We start from the raw sequence: 17258 nt of genomic DNA, 5'->3' as shown, positions 1-17258 counted from the left end.
TGGAATGATTGAAAAACAAAGCTTTAGACACTTTAATATCATTGATGCTATGCCTTTTTTGTTCATTAATATTTGAATTATTTAAAATATTTTAAGATTGACTTAACATTTTTAAATGCAGTCTTTGACAGTCATATTATTTATTTTTGACTTATAGTATGCTTACATTTTCTTGTTTTAAATTTTTATATTTGGGATCGTAAAGGCAATTTCACATCTTATTTCTTTGAGTTCTCTTTGAGATTCTAGATGTTTGAGACCTAGTCTCTTACATACTTTCCATGTGGCCCTCTTGTCACTCACTTCCTTTGCTTATCAAAGTAATATAGACATATAAACTACACAGTAATATGGAATATAAAATGAGACAGCCCTTCCTGTACACTTGTAACACATCCCCTTATTCTTGCTTCTATATCTCCCACATGAGAAAACCAATATTAACAATTTGGTGTATATTTCTTGGTTTGGGGAGAATGGAAGCTGGTACTATCTGTACTGTATTATTATATTTTTATTTTTACAAAAAATGCAATTTGCTTTTATCCACTATTAAATTAATATGGGATCAGATATATTTCAGTGTCAGTATATAGGTTTATCTGATTTATCTAATTTTTTATTATTAAAATAATGCCTGCTTTTTATGTTTTAGAAAATGCAGGCAGTGTGGAAATGTCTAAAGACTAAAGTTTTTGTTCCCCAACCCTTCCTCTCTTGTTCACCAGAAGTATCATATTTTCTTTGTTTTTAATTCAAATGCTGCTGCCTTACAACTTGCCTTTCTAACTTAATATGCCATGGATAGCTTTCTAACTCAGTATGGATAGCTCTACACCATTAAATGTTTAGATAGTATTTCTTTGTGTGGATGTGTCATATTTTATTTGACTAGTTTCTTGTTGATGGGTTAGTATTATGTGTGTGGATAAATTTTTTTAAAGAACATAATTATATTAACTGTATGTTAGCCACTTTTAAAAATTTAATGTAGTGTGGGCATTCACATATCAGCTAATGTTAATATTAAGTCATACAACAATTTTGTTCTTTTTTCATACATCATCCTTCTGTTTTACAGAAGATTTGTCTACTAGTATCTCCGTATCTAACTGTCAGATCCAGGAAAATGTGGTAAGTAAAAATTACAGCTAAAATAGCAAATTGGGTAATTAAAATAGGTAAAATAAGATGTGAAAATCTTATTAAATAAATTCAAGAGACAAAAAACAAACTCTTAAATACAGAGAACAAATGTGGTTACCAGAGGGGAGTTGGGGGGGGGGTGAAGTAGATAAAGGGAATTAAGAATACATTTATCTTGACGAGCATTGAGAAACATTTAGAATTGTAAATGACTATATTGTATATCCAAAACTAGTATAACACTGTATATTAATTATATTTGAATTTTTTAAAAAGTTCATAGGCCAGAGTATTGAGCACTTGGTCTAAAGGCACCAGCTAGATTTTGTGGCTGATATCTACTCTAAGGAGTTCTGCTTTATGAAGAAAACTAAAGCAGATTTTTTAAAGTGTGAAAATAAAGATGATTTTTTCACAAGTGATAGTAGAATATCACATAGTGATAGACTAGTTCAAAGAGAAGGGAGAGATCACTTCTTGCTGGTAAGCAAGGAGGGAAAGCTTCCTCAAGGAAGTGAAACCTGAGCTGTGCCCACAAGGATGGAAAGGCATTTTGGCTGAAGTATGGAGAGGATGGGGGTCGGGGGAGACAATAGTTAGGGCAAGTACAGGGACCAGGATGGACAAATAGAGGGAAGCAGGACATACAAGACTTAATACAAGACTTTCAAGGAATAGTGAATAGAAGAAGTTTGCATAGGTAGGTACATGTTAGGGATTATGACAGGGGTCAGCATACTTTCTATATTTTAGGCTTTGGGGTCCATACCCCATTACTTTACTCTGCCATGGTCATGAGAAAGCATCCATAGGCATAAAGGAATGAGCATGACTGTGTCCCAATATAACTGTATTTATAGACACTTGAATTGGAATTTTATATCATTTTCACATGTGAAAATATTTTCCCTTTTAACCATTTAAAATGTAAAGTCTATTTGTAGATCAGGAGCCCATACAAAAGAGACAGCAGGCTGGATTTGGCCTGTAACTGATTTGCCAACCCTGGATAAGAAAAAAGATTCGAAAAAGAAGTCATAAAATAGTTCATTGGCTGTCTATAAATTTCTCTGATAAAAATCTCGCCATCTTCCACTTGGGGCCTCCGGCTGTAATAACCCTGTAGCATGTACCTGTTGGCTTTTCTAAGACTGCAGTGAAGAGACTGGCTATCCAGTAGTGTTACAGGGAATAGAGGGTTTCAAGGAGATGTAATCTGTGTGTCTCTTGTAGTGGTAGGTAGAATAGATACTAGATTCTTGGGGAGGAAGAGGGAGATTACACAAACATGAGATCACTAACTTTGAAGGATCCCCCGAGAATTTGAGGGGCATGCCCATTCATAGCTGAGAAGGGAAGAGGTTCAGAACTGGTCTTTGTGAAAACCTTTTCTAGCAGTTATTATTTGACTAGTGGATGTTCCCTCATCTAATTTGATTAGAATCAAAATTTCCTTGGTTAAACAGAAAATTGATTAAAGTTGGGAAGCATGTAAAAATGATTCTTATAAATCTTAAAATTTTCATTATATCTTAAAACATGTATATATACACATTGATTTACTTTTGTCACAGGGATGAAACTTCTTTAAGTATGGGTCCGCTAAGTAGAGTTCCACCTCGTCTTTCTTGCATCAGCCACACCTTTAACATAGTACTGCAGTTCCAATGCTCACGCCCTGATTTTGTGCAGACTCCACAGGTTAAGGGCACAGTTCTAACAAAGCTGCTCTCACTTGAGACACCAGCCACAAGCGCAGGGGTCCCCAGTTCATCCATACTTCTGACCAACTGGCTACAGAGTCGGGATTCCACAAACCCACACTGAGGTTCAGTAACTCACTAGAATGACTCAGAACTCAGGAAAGTGCTGGATTTAGATTTACAGCCTTATTGTAACAGATAAAAATCAGGATCAGCCAACCAAAAACATATAGGGTATAGTCTGGGAAGGTTCTGAATGTAGAGCTTCTGCATTCTCTCCCTGAAATCAGGACATGCAACCCTACTGCACAGTGATCGTCACCAGCCTGCAAAGTCACCTGGGCCTTAGTGTACAGAGTTTTTATTGGAGTCTCATTAAGTAGGCATGATTGACTGAAGCATTGGCCACATGATTGAACTCCATCTCCTACCCCCCCCCCCCTTCTCCTCCCCTGAGTTTGGACTGGTTCAAAGCCCTAACGCTGTAATCATGTGGTTAGTCTTTCTGGTGACCCTACCCCATCCTGTATCATTTTGTTAGCATAGTTCTGGTGTGATCCAAGGGGCTCATGAATAACATAACATATAAAATACTCCTATGACTTAGGAAATTCTAAGGATTTAGAATCTCTCTCTTTGGAACTAGGGACAAAGGCCAGTCAAGTTCTTATTATACAACAACACCCATAATGGATTCTCTATAATTTCCAATTTTTGTTTCTTTAAAGTAGAACCAGGGATACTTGTGAAATATTCTGAGAACAGAATCCTCTTTGGTATTTATTTTGGTATTTATTTTGCTCACAAATAAATTGACAGCTGTAGTTTTGGTGTCTCACCATTATCGAGGTTTTTTTTGTTTTTTTTTTGTTTTTTTTTTTAAAGATTTTATTTATTTATTTATTTATTTATTTATTTATTTGACAGAGAGAGATCACAAGTAAGCAGAGAGGCAGGCAGAGAGAGAGAGGAGGAAGCAGGCTCCCCACTGAGCAGAGAACCCCATGGGGGGCCCAATCCCAGGACCCTGAGATCATGACCTGAGCCGAAGGCAGAGGCTTTAACCCACTGAGCCACCCAGGCACCCCATTTTTAAAGAGTTATTTATTTAAGAGCGAGAACACAAGGAGGAGGGGCAGAGGGAGAGATCATCTCAAGCAGATCTGACACTGAGCTTGGAGCCCAATGCAGGGCTCGATCTCACAACCCTGAGATCATGACCTGAGCCAAAACCAAGAGTCAGATGCTTAACTGACTGTGCCACCCAGTGCCCCCTTTATGGAGTTTCTAAAACTACTTTGTTTTCATAGAAATTTCTAATGTTTTATTGACTTATATAGTATACTTATTTAATTTTTTGCAATTAAACTATATAATCTATAACATTTGGCATAATGAGTTTGGGAACAAATTCAATTTTAAGAGTTACTTGTTGGGATGCCACATGCATTTTATTAGGCTACTGTAGATATCAGTCAGTATATTCTTTTCAGAGGCAATGGGAAGTACAGGTTATTCTGGGGAGTTAGTAAAGAAAAGGTGTTAGGAGAGCCTCTACAAATAAGTAGAATTTATTTGACCCTGATATGTCCTGAATTATTTATCTTTTTTAATAGATTTTTATGTTTCCCTAATACATCATAAGCCTCTTAACTAGGTCTATTTTACAAATTAGCTACCTTTTACAGAGTCCTCTGTACAGTTAGGGCTCAGTAAGTGTTGATGACAATCATAAAATAGTAGGCAGTTTTTAAATTAGGAGGAACCTAGAGGGGTAAACCAATACTTTGTTACAGATGAGAGAGTCAAGTCCCAGGGAAGTCAACAATTTAAAGATTACCTAATTTCAACAGAAATTAGGACATCAGATTTATAGAATTACTGATTTTATATGCCAGGCCCTGGACTTGACACTTGGTATATATCCTCATTTAACTTACTTAAAAATACAGTGAAATAGATGTTATTATATCCCCTTGACCAGCGAGAAATTGAGGTCTGTACCATTCCATATGAGTTGCTACCATGACACAGGCGCCGGCAGGGAGCGTAACACTGACAGAGATGGAGCCTCTGACTTCAGACGCCAGACTGCGGCCCGTACCTGGACAAGGGAGCCCCTGATTGAAGCGCTAGGGAGGGGGCTGGAGAGCACCCGCCAGGAATATTCCCACAGCAACAGCCACCACCTAAGAGGAGGGGAGGGAGGGAAGAAAGCTGCAGACTTTCTCACACATACCCTTTTCATCAGGCTTTCAGATCAGCCTGATCTCAATAATATAAACCTTCTGAGTTTTTCTCTCAAATCAAAGATCGCAAATCTCTTTAATGGTGAAATAGGTAAAATTTTGTTAAATTTTTTGTTAATTTACTTTTTATAGATCATTACTTACTAAATAAAAGACTTTGTTTTATTCAAAGCGCTTTTCCCCCAAAGGCCTTGTTACAGAATACATTGTACTTGCATATTAAGAGTCATAGTAATAAAATTGGGGTTTTCTAGGACGGGGAAAGTTTGTGTTCATAAAATATGTTAGGAAACTTAGCTGCCTCTCTCATAAAAACAGAAAGGTATGCAGTATTAGAATGAAAAGAGTCAGAGATACTGCCAGTATTGAACAGAGAGAAATAACGCCGCTTCCTCTTTCCTAAACAGGACATTAGCACTGTTTACCAGATCTTTGCCGATGAGGTGCTTGGTTCAGGCCAGTTTGGCATTGTCTATGGAGGTAAGCGACCTACAGCCGGCTGCATGTCATACATACTCCAGAAAGCGGTGACACTGGAAGACCCCTGCCAGCTGTCGTGTCCTGTCACAGTTTGTCGAGTGGTTTCCCCCAGGGGCTGACATGCGTTCTTCTAGCTCCACCCTTTTCACTCTGCGTGTTCTTTAATCGCAGCTGTACACTTTACAGAGTAACAGAAAGCATCAGGAAATTAGTTTCACAGTAGTCTTACTTTCTCTCTCCTCGTAGCTCACTCATAGACATGTTTGTGGGGGAAAATAAATGGCTTGACGCCTTTGTTGGGCTTTGTGGGCTCAGTTATCCTAGGATGCGCTCTGCTGGATTTCCAGCACAAATGGCCCCATTCGTCTGCTGTTGGCAGGAGTGTTGTGTCAGGTCCGAAGACCTGAAATCTCGCTGTGACTCCTGATACTGGCAGAGTCATTTAAGCTCACTGTGCATTAGTGTCTTCATCTGTTTAAAGCAGCCAACAAAATCTGACCTGCATAGCTCCCAGGGGTATTAATTAAGCCTAATGTACATAAAAGTACTTTATAAGTTATAATCTAAGGTATAAAAGAAATGTTAAATCCATTTCCTCCTTTGCTGACCCCCTTTAAGTAGCCTTGTAGTGGCCTTTCTGCCTCAAGGCTTGCCCTGATATGTGGTTAAGTAACTGTGCTGTCTCAGTGAACCTAGAATAAAATTAATTCATTGATAAAATGCTTCTATCTTGACAGTATCTGAAGACTAAGTCAGAGTAGTTAACCCTTTTAACAAGGTAGATTTTTTTTTAAAGATTTTTATTTATTTATTTGACAGAGAGCGATCACAAGTAGACGGAGAGGCAGGCAGAGAGAGAGAGAGAGAGAGAGGGAAGCAGGCTTCCTGCTGAGCAGAGAGCCCAGATGCGGGACTCGATCCCAGGACCCTGAGATCATGACCTGAGCCGAAGGCAGAGGCTTAACCCACTGAGCCACCCAGGCGCCCCAACAAGGTAGATTATTGTTCAGCAAACAAGTTCATTCAAATTTCCTGCCATTTCAAGTAATGAAACTGCCTTTATGAGAGGCAACTACTAAGGAAAAATGTAATTTACTTCTAAAAGTTAAAGGTGAGTGAAGGAGAAGAAACAAAATCAGCCAAAGAAAAAGAAATCCAAGAGTAAATACATCTTAGTTTCAGTCTTTGTTCAACTTCCTCATAAAGCTTTCATATTATATATGAACTATCAACTTGCTTTTTCTTTTTTTTTTTTTTTTTTTTTTTTTTTGAAATAGGAAAACACAGAAAGACTGGAAGGGATGTGGCTATTAAAGTAATTGATAAGATGAGATTCCCCACAAAACAGGAAAGTCAACTCCGTAATGAAGTGGCTATTTTACAGGTAAAAAAAACAAGTTGTTTTGTATTGGTTTTAATATTTGATTTGTGAGTTTTTAAATGCAAGTCTGTTTAGTGTGCTGATAAGAATAAGGTTTGTTTTTTCTTCTGTTTTCATATTGTGACCTTTGGGCTCAGTAGGAGGCTGGTGGGCATCTACATTAAATCCTTAAGTCTTTTTTTTTAAAGGAAAAATTAAGTTAGAGTAATCTAGGAGTTACAAGAACTGCCATTAAGATAGTAGTTTAGAGCACATTTTCATCAGTAATGTCTTAACAACAACAACAACAACAAAAGTAAAAACTTAATCTGTCACTCCAGAAGCTCAAAATACTTGGATACTTGTGTCCCCACATTTGATTAGGAGGTCAGCTAAATGTAAAGATCAACCTTAGCCTACTTTGTACTTGAATTTAAATTCTCAGAACAATCTGAACGTGGTAAAAACATTTTTTAATGGAAACTTCAAATACTCCTTTGCTGAAATTCATTACACAAGATTTAGTCAGATGAGCATTTGAACTAGACTCTTGCACATGGGTTGAAAGGAATGTACTGCACTCCCTCTACTCACTCTACCCTTTGGCTCCCCACCTCCCGTCCGCTGTGTCATCCTTACTTTCCCATCTTTGCCCATGATTCTTCTTGTATGTAGTCCTCATTAAACAACCTCAAAGGCTGGCTGAACCCTGCCTGGCAGTTGATTCTGGTACTCTCTGTTCCCTGCAGCCCCACTGACATCCTTGGTTTTTCTTCCCCATGTCCTCCCCTTTTTCAAGAAAGGTCAGGGGGTAAAGACTGAAGATCTGACTGAGACTACAGTTTTGGCCTTTCCAGTGGCAGGGAGGAACAATTCTAGAATCATTGGTTAAGCAGTGACCTTCTACTTTACTCAGGAACATCCAGCCTCTCTCCTCAGTGCTTGATGATGATCTCTGGATTTCTGTTGGTTTAATAGAAAGGAGGACATGACATTTTTGGACATCTGCAAATATTCTGTTAGGCTGAGCCAAAATCTCTTAGAAAAGGTTCCACAGTAGACTACACTCAACAAATTGATTCTCTTTTCTGGATGGCCACACTGTCTTGCTTTCCTTAAATATGCCAGATATGGTCCTGTCTCAAGGACTTTGCTTTAGCTTTACCTCTGCCTGGAATGCTGTCACTCCCAAGATCTACATGGCATAGCCCTTTACCTCCTTCAAGACTTTGCCCAAATTGCATTTCCTCATGAGGCGCCTGCATTCTGTTCCCATCTACCCTTACCCTCTTTTTCTTCTCTCCATAGCACTCACCACCTTCATCCTGGGTAATTTACTAGTTTATTACCTATTGTCTACCCCACCTTGCTAGAATAAGCTATCCATGAGATGAGATTTGTCAGTTTTGTTCACTCATGAATCCAGACTACCTACATAGTATCAGGCACAGAGCAAATACTCATTTAATGTTTATTGAATAAATGTGTTTATATGGGGGATTACCTATAACATATTGTTAAATTTTTTAAATGGAAATGTGGAATGGTTCCATTTGTATAATTTCTTAAGGTAATGTGTACTTTGCATATGTGTACATACAGTTATGTAAAGAAAAGGATCCATACCTACCTGAACTGTTAACATGGCTGCTGGGGACTGTGTTGTGGGGCAGGAAAGAAATGGAGGCTTTTTACTTTTTCATAGGGATGTGGTAATATAAAACTGTCTTTGCTGTTGCCTAAAGCAAGTAGGCTGTAGAGTAGTAATGGGAGAAAATGGTGTTGCTCTCATGGCTACTTACATAAATGGGAAAATGTCATCAGAAACTTAAGAAAGAAATTTCTGGTTTGAATACTGTGGTATATTCACCATTTTCCCCTTCTCTTTTTCGGAGTCCCCTAAAAGCTATAAGAAAAATGACAAACAGAATTTTTTAAAAAAACTAATAAAAATAGAAGAAAGTTCGGACCTATAAAATAGAGGAGTTTTCCCAGAAGCACTGGTGATGGAGCCAAGAGTGCATGCGGGAAGAGGCGCCACAGTAAGGGCTGTTTTTTGCTGGCTCTTCTGAGCTGTACAATGGTGAGATCCTCTCTAGGTGCCTCCTCAAACAGAAGAAAGTGAAGGGGGTCATGATCTTCTGAAATTTAATTTAAGGGAGAATACAGTTAAGTGAAGGGATGAAGCGCCCTTTAATAGTGGAAAAGGGCAGACCACACCAGATAGCAGCAGCGGCCTTTGTAAAGGAGAGGTAGAGAGGAGGTGGGGAGAAACTGACCAGCAGGAGCAGTCCTGTGAGATGAAGTAGCCAAACTAACGACATGGAAGGCCTAAACAGTGTAAGGTAATCAACCACTCTACACTGAGTCTGTACCCTAAAAACAACAAAGAAGAACTCATTCATTCAAAAAAAGCAGGATAAACAGTATTCTTTGATCCTAATGCAGTAATACTAGAAATAAATTACAAAATCGAAAAACAAAAGCTCCCACCACCTGAAAGTTTTTTAAATATCTTAATTTTTAAAGAGCAAAATCAAGATTTCAAAGTATTTAGAAAATAATTGTGAAAATATTGGGTATCAACTTTTAGACTATTGCTTAGAAAATTTATAACCTCAAATATTTACACAAGAAAGAATGAAAATAAGTGAATTAAGAATCCAACTCAAGAGGTTAAAGAATGAATAATAAAGGAAAGCAAAAATAAGAGAAATAAGAACATCTTGGGGAGAGGACCACAAATACTGAAAAAAATTTAAAGGCATTTTAAGATATTGCCTTTTCCAGCTCTATCAAATAAATTTGAAAACCTGGAGAAAATGATTCTCTATGAAAGTATAATTTACCAAAAGACTCCAGAGGAAACAGGACATTTAAACAAACAGATGATGTTAAGAGACAATAATGTTATAGCATACTTCTGTTTTTGTGTTTGTATACTGTTTACAGGACTGGGGGTGGGGAGAAACTTACAAGACAACTACAGCATGGGGATAGCCAACCACACTTGGAATTCTATGTTGATCAAATTTGTGATATTCTGAATCTTCCCCTGCTCACTACTGTTCTCACACCCATGTCACTTTTACTATATAAAATTGTCATTTTTTTTTAAATTTTGCTGCTTGGAATACCATCTCATTAAATTGTTTTAAATTGATTAGTAAACAGTATTTTACACTTGCTAGTCATTTTTAAAAACACCATGATTCAGACATTGAGCTAATATGACTAAGACAGTCTCTGCTGTCAGGGAACTTACTAGGATACAGAGTGAGATGCATACACATGACACAGTACCGTGGGATAAACACTGTTGCATGTATATATAGTGTTAGGTGAAAACTAATCGCCTTAGAGAGAGGTAATGTGAGCTGGAATTAAAGCCACTACAATGGGAATTGAGAGATGATGGCAAATTCAGAAAACATTTTAGAGATGGTATTCAACCTCACATAAGCCAAAAAGAAGTTTCTCCTTTTAGCATAATTAGGTACCTATAATAAAGATAAAAACATAACAAAAATATATATCTAATAATAAAAAGTTTTAATCACCTTTAATGAAGATATGAAAGTCTAAGCAGAGGAATAGATTTATGTCCAGGAATAGAAAACCATGGAATATTTTTGAGCATAGCTGACTTAAGATAATTTGCTTTTGAGGAAGGTTTTTTTGTTTTTTAACCAATAAGATAGATTGCTTTTTTATTAGCAGAAACAGTGTCACATTCACGTTTATATTTTTGCAACCCTGGTAACATAGTGCTGCTCAAGAAGCGTGATGATGGAGGTAGAGATCTTGAGCTTGAAAGCGGGAAAACCAAATGCAGATATGATTGAGAATTCAGACTTAGATAAATAAGTACCCTAAAAACAGAACCATCTCTTGAGCACAGACCTCCACAGATACAGCCCCAAAGAGCCCAAGCTCTGTGTTAGCTAAAATTTGATTGGCAGTTGGTGTCTGTTCACGGACAGCATAAAATTACCACAGCATCAGAAGACTAAAAAGATGAGAAAGAAAAATGTAGTAGTAATGGACAAGGACACTTATGTAATTAACTGGAAAGATCTCCTTTCCCCTCAGGGCATCCATTGTACTACAGATCTTGGAAAATCCGAATCCATGATCCTGTTCGTTTGCTTTTACTGCTTATTTTTGTTTTTCTTTCTATGCCATGTATTCCAGACAGTCACAGTATATTGTTAGATGTTTGCATAGTAAAACTATTTTTCTACTTACGTTGGTCATATACATATCCTGCAACTCTCCAGAATTTGCACCATCCTGGGATTGTAAACCTGGAATGTATGTTTGAAACTCCAGAACGAGTTTTTGTAGTAATGGAAAAACTACATGGAGATATGTTGGAAATGATTCTATCCAGTGAGAAAAGTCGACTTCCAGAACGAATTACTAAGTTCATGGTCACACAGGTACTTTAACTTTTTTTTTTTTTTTTTTTGAAATAATACTTGAAAACAGAGAAATGGCAGTGCTTTTACGTATTGGGTTATTTTGGGAATTTTTAACTTTGAAGAACAGAGTAACACTTCAGTTAAAACTTGACAAACTGTAGTAGACTTTTCAAATTATCATACCATTCAAGAGCTCAGGTGGGGGGTTATGATTTTTTCGAAGCACTGAAAAAATTCTGTTTTCTTCAATAACAGATCCTTGTTGCCTTGAGGAATCTACATTTTAAAAATATCGTGCACTGTGATTTAAAGCCGGAAAATGTGCTGCTCGCATCAGCGGAGCCATTTCCTCAGGTGAGATACTCTTTAGAACCTTGGATCTGACAGTATTACAGAGCAGCCACGTAATAAAAGGGAACACAGTAAATTCAGACTTATAGCCATCTTAACAGAAGGAATTGGCCTATAATTGCCAGTGAGGATTAATACTTGACATAATTTGAACTCCGGCCTTATTAATTATATTATTTTCATTAAGACTTTTTGGACTTAACCAGACCTCAAGGAATAACTTTTTGCACGTGGACTGCAGGTAGCTTCTTCCTGGGGTTTGGGAATGAAGCGAGGAGAATCAATCTTGGCTGGTGCCTGGTGCTTGGGACAAATTCCTCATAAAAACGGGTAACCCTACAGTAGGGGACACTAGATTTGGAGGGGGGAGACACTAGATTTTGAGGCAGGCAGCTAATTTCCCTTCCTCTTCAGAGCACTTTATTTCAAACATTTCACCAAAACCTATGGAAGAATTACATTTCCCGTTACTGCCATCACTCACACATATATATCTCCTTTGCGCGCTCACGCGGAGTATGTGTGTATGTCCGTGTCCTGTGTGGGATGCATTGATTTTTTTCCTTGTTTAAATTTCATTTCACTAGAGAATGTTGATCTTGATCCAAAATTATTTCGTAACCTAAGAAAATGCTTCATAAACCTGAAGTTTGGAAGTTTTCCTGAGGAACATATGTTGGGAGTACCCATAAATGTTTTTCATGGTTATCACTGGTGAATTTTCCAATCAGCTAGAATATCTTTTGACAAACTTTTATTTATTTGTTTATTTATCTATTTGAAAAATGCATAGTTAGATGGCTAGACCAAGGACAATGATTCTTTCACCTGAGTTAAATACAACTCAAATTGTCGTTCAAAGAAAAATATATATTTTTTTAAGATTTTATTTATTTGAGAGTGAGAGAAAGCAGGAGAGGAGGTAGGGTCAGAGGAAGATGCAGGCTTCCCGCTGAGCAAAGAGCACGATGCGGGGCTCAATCCCAGGACTCCAGGATCATGACCTGAGCCCAAGGTAATTGCTTAACCAACTGAGCCACCCAGGCACCCCAAAAAGATTTTTAAAAATTACTCTTACAAGGAAGTAATCCTATTGCTTTGTAATGCCTGTGTGGTTAAAAGGGATTCCCTATCATTGTGAGGTCAAAAAGGGTTCCCTAACAGTTGGTGTGATGTTCTTAAAGTGTTTCCATACATTATCATCTCATTTGATCTTCAGAATAGTCTGGGCAAAGGATGCACATCCGTACAGTGAGGCTAAAACTTCCTGACTAATGTTAGGAACAAAGGGAAAACATTCACTTGACATTTCTTGTTGCCCAAGTACTAGCCATGGCCACACTTCCTTATTCAGTTGCCAGACTGCCATGGCATCTTTATCAAGATGTTACTAGAAATATGGCATTTAACAACAACAGCAAAGAGAGTTCACATGTCTTCATGGTTAATAATCCTGTTCTTCTAGGACTCAGAGGGAGCCACATTCAGTAAAGACACAGGATAATCATAAACATGCACCAGGGTCCATGTCTTAGTAATAACAAGAAGTATTTGAATACACCTTCATCTTTGCTTTCCAAGCACTCTTATACCATTGGTTGTAGAGGACAAATCCCTTTTTTCATCAACTGATCATAATGCTTTTTGTGAAGACATTTTGTAAGTCAGGGCATTTCCTCTGGAAAATACTTGGCATTTGCTTATTCAGCATGGATGTATCATTACTCCCCAAAACCCAATCTTCTTCTAGAAGATGGGCAGCAAGATAAGGGCTCTGAGCTCTGCCAAGCTCATCACATTTCTAGAACACTCTTTCCAAAAGGATATTGTAGTGACTGTGGCTACCTTCAAATAGACCTTGTTTTTCTAGATCCAAAGTCTGACTAGTCATCATTTTGCTCTGATTCTTTCAAGCATACTCTAGCCTTGCTCTTCTGAGGGCTATAGTACTTACTAGTCCTCTTTACTACACCTCAGTTTACTTGCCAACTGATAGTAATCCTCAGGAATACAGATTCTAGGATTAAGCAAAATAAAGGGTCAGTTTTTAAATACCAACTTATTTTTCATTCAGCACAAATTTATTGAGTACCTTTATGTGTCCAGGCACTAGTCACTGAGGATTCAAAAATGAGACAGATAATTTCTGCTCACAGATGATAGAAAAGTAGCTCCTTAAAAGCCAAATGCTAAAAAATCAGTGCCTTCCCATTTCATCATAAAACTTTGACACCACCAGTCTGGTTTTTTTGGCATTCTGAAAGCTAGAACTTTCAAAAAAACTGGTTTTTTGAAATAAGCACTAGGAAAGCTCTTCACACTATGTCAGTAATACATCACAGGTTTATAAATGTACCTGCCTTTTGGCAAAAGGGTATTTTATAATTTCCCCATCTGCATTCATTTGACATTCATAATCAGTACATATGTTGGCAGGTGTGTTGAAATGACTTGGTATCATACTTAGGGACAGGTATGTATAGAGAGATTGACTGACAGATGAAAATCCAAAATTAGCATCATCTTTTTATTTCCAGGTGAAACTGTGTGACTTTGGTTTTGCACGCATCATTGGTGAAAAGTCATTCAGGAGATCTGTGGTAGGAACTCCGGCGTACTTAGCTCCTGAAGTTCTCAGGAGCAAAGGTTACAACCGTTCTCTAGATATGTGGTCAGTGGGAGTTATCGTCTATGTTAGCCTCAGTGGCACATTTCCTTTTAATGAAGATGAAGATATAAATGACCAAATCCAAAATGCTGCATTTATGTACCCACCAAATCCCTGGAGAGAAATTTCTGGTGAAGGTAAGGGGGAAAAAAGTTTCAGCTCTGTGCCCTTTAGTCTAAAAATCTTTGTGATCTCAAATCAGCCTGTCTCTTTTGTTTCCTCTTTTTTAGTTTCTCATATTCATCTTTCAAATTCAACCAGTTTTTGAGCACTCTTCCTTCTGCATTGTCTCTTCTCTAATTTCCTTATAGAACTAATCCAGATCCCAGTTTCCTCCTTTAGAAACTACTAAAATATCGTAACAGTCCTATCCATTAGACACTTTCCCGGCCCTACTTTTGTCTCAATCTGCCCCCAAATACCTTGGCCTCCTTTTAACCACATTGCAACTATGTAGGTCTCCCTGAGACAGCCCGAGTCTACCTGCTGTCCTCCCCTCCATGCTTCCCTCTACAAAACCTAGTTGTTTTCTCTTCCCACCTACTTTCTAAAGATTTTATTATTTATTTGTTTTTATTTATTTGACAGACAGAGATCACAAGTAGGCTGAGAGGCAGGCAGAGAGAGAGGAGGAAGCAGGCTCTTCGAGGAGCAGAGAGCCTGATGCGGGGCTTGATCCCAGGACCCTGGGATCATGACCTGAGCCGAAGGCAGAGGCTTTAACCCACTGAGCCACCCAGGTGCCCCATTCCCACCTACTTTCTGCATTTTGCTTAGACCTTTCCCCTGCCTACAGTCCCTCTTCCTTGTTACTGAAATCCTTCTAGTCCCTCAGGACTGTGGCACATCTATGAAATCTTCCCTGAGCCCCTCCTCTAAACTTGGTAAGATCAACTCAGGCTACTAGGCAGAGATATTTTTCCTTATTCTTTCTTTTCATAATTACTTATTTTCAGAACTAGATTGTAAGCTCCTTTCAGGTTCTTTATATCTAGAATGAACTTTATAGACATTTTCCAGTTTATTTGCAGCCCTCCCAGGGTCCAGTCCTAAGAGGCAGGATACATGTTTTCCCTGCCCAGTACCGGTTTTTGAGCTTGCAAGCCTGGGTTCTGTACGCATGAAGAATGCCCTGGCTGTCCCTCTTTTACTTTTTGATACTGTCAGGAAGAGCACTCAAGTTATTTAGCAGCCGCATATTAAATGGAATCCTACTGGGGAAATACCCCACCTGGATTTTGCCAACCTTTAGAACAAGGGTTTTCTTTGTTTTCCAGAAGTACCAGATCTAATCATAGGGATTAACAGCCCATTAAACAGGGGAAGTTTGAGGAACAACCTGTAAGAACAGTAGCAGGCTTACATGGTAATGAACAGCTAACTGAAGTATATATGAGGGTTTCTCTTAGAGTTCCTCGGCCAGTGTGGTCTGCAGACCTCTTCTGTCAGCATAATCAGTTGGTGAGTGTACTAAACCAAAATCCCCTGGCTATATCCAGAGCTTCCACTTCACCAGCTGGCATGACACTAGGAATGCATTTTAATAAAGACCCCAGGGGCGCCTGGGTGGCTCAGTTGGTTAAGCAACTGCCTTCGGCTCAGGTCATGATCCCGGAGTCCTGGGATCGAGTCCCACATCGGGCTCCCAGCTCCATGGGGAGTCTGCTTCTCCCTCTGACCTCCCCTCTCATGCTGTCTCTCAAATAAATTAAAAAAAAAAAAAAGCCATAATAAAGACCCCAAATGATTCTGTTGCACATGTTGGACATCCACTTAAGCAACACCGGGTAAAAGTTTGAAGTATTTGGAACTGAGAGTTCATAATTAAAATACCTGTGGTATGCAGAAGAGAAATAGGAGTGGGTATGATGTAAACCTTTCATTTGGCTCATCCCTGGGTCCAGGCTTTTGTATCCGTATTTCAAACATACTGTCACACTGCACTGTAGTCAGGACGCAGTCACACAAAGGTTATGGTTTTACAGTTGCTTCATTTCTTCAAATAACTGGATGAAAGAAGTATGCCAGCATACTTACTGTTATTATACACACCAAACACCACGCCTGTTTGAGTGTGAACTTGTGGTAATAAGTTACCAGGTTAGTCTGGCCCCATGTGTAGAGGAAGCCAGTGGCTTTGGCTCCTTAGCAGACCAAGCCAGGGACTAGGGAATGGTGTCTTTGGGGGAAACAGTGAGTCGGTCTTTGATCAGTTTTTTTAATTCATTTTGAAATAATAGCCATAACTAGCACTTACGTGCTAGGCACAATTCTAAGCTCTTTACGTGTATTTCATCTTTATAACAACCTCATTTTGTAGACGAGGAAACAGAGTAACGGCAGCGGGCACTAACCGACCCTCTGCCACACTGAATGTGTACCCTGTACACATTCAGGGTGCATGTGAATGTGTACTAAGTGCAGTGAACATTTATGGATCACTAACAGGGTAGCTGCGCAGGGTAGCTGTTAAGACTACGGCCTTGAGAAGCAAAACCCTCAACCCTGTATTTCTGTGGATTGAACTGCCTTCTAAGACTCACAGGTTTGGTTTGCTCCATATACCCAAATTTACGTGTCTGATTTTGTCTTTTCTCTTAGCAATTGATTTGATCAACAACCTACTTCAAGTGAAGATGAGAAAACGTTACAGTGTGGACAAATCTCTTAGTCATCCCTGGCTGCAGGTAAAAAGACAAACAAAAAAACGTCGTCTCTCTGGTGATCCTCATTCAAGCCATTCATTGTACTTTGTCTTACCTACTGAAACCACGCTAAGATCAACAGATTCTCCTCATCTTAGAATACTGTTAAGTGTTCTTTAGTGATTAATTTGTCCTGTGGCTGCATCTCTGGAGGCTTTGCAGTAAGCCACTG

General features: G+C 38.6%; 1 protein-coding gene across 2 annotated transcripts in view; it reads left to right on the top strand.

Annotated features, from left to right (window-relative positions):
• The window catches only part of PRKD3 (protein kinase D3), an 83292-nt gene that overhangs the window by 64583 nt on the left and 1451 nt on the right, over nucleotides 1–17258 (top strand). For both annotated transcript variants that reach the window (XM_047746820.1, XM_047746821.1), the window contains exons 12-18: nucleotides 1082–1134; nucleotides 5506–5578; nucleotides 6856–6962; nucleotides 11219–11380; nucleotides 11618–11716; nucleotides 14251–14518; nucleotides 16983–17068. In XM_047746820.1, coding sequence (XP_047602776.1) covers nucleotides 1082–1134; nucleotides 5506–5578; nucleotides 6856–6962; nucleotides 11219–11380; nucleotides 11618–11716; nucleotides 14251–14518; nucleotides 16983–17068 — 848 coding nt within the window. The remainder of the gene's footprint in view (nucleotides 1–1081; nucleotides 1135–5505; nucleotides 5579–6855; nucleotides 6963–11218; nucleotides 11381–11617; nucleotides 11717–14250; nucleotides 14519–16982; nucleotides 17069–17258) is intronic.

This window comes from Lutra lutra, chromosome 9, assembly GCF_902655055.1.
Source record: "Lutra lutra chromosome 9, mLutLut1.2, whole genome shotgun sequence".
In the NCBI taxonomy this organism is placed as follows: Eukaryota; Metazoa; Chordata; class Mammalia; order Carnivora; family Mustelidae; genus Lutra; species Lutra lutra.
Note: the sequence above shows the minus strand (reverse complement) of the source record. Positions and strands in the feature narration are given on the sequence as shown.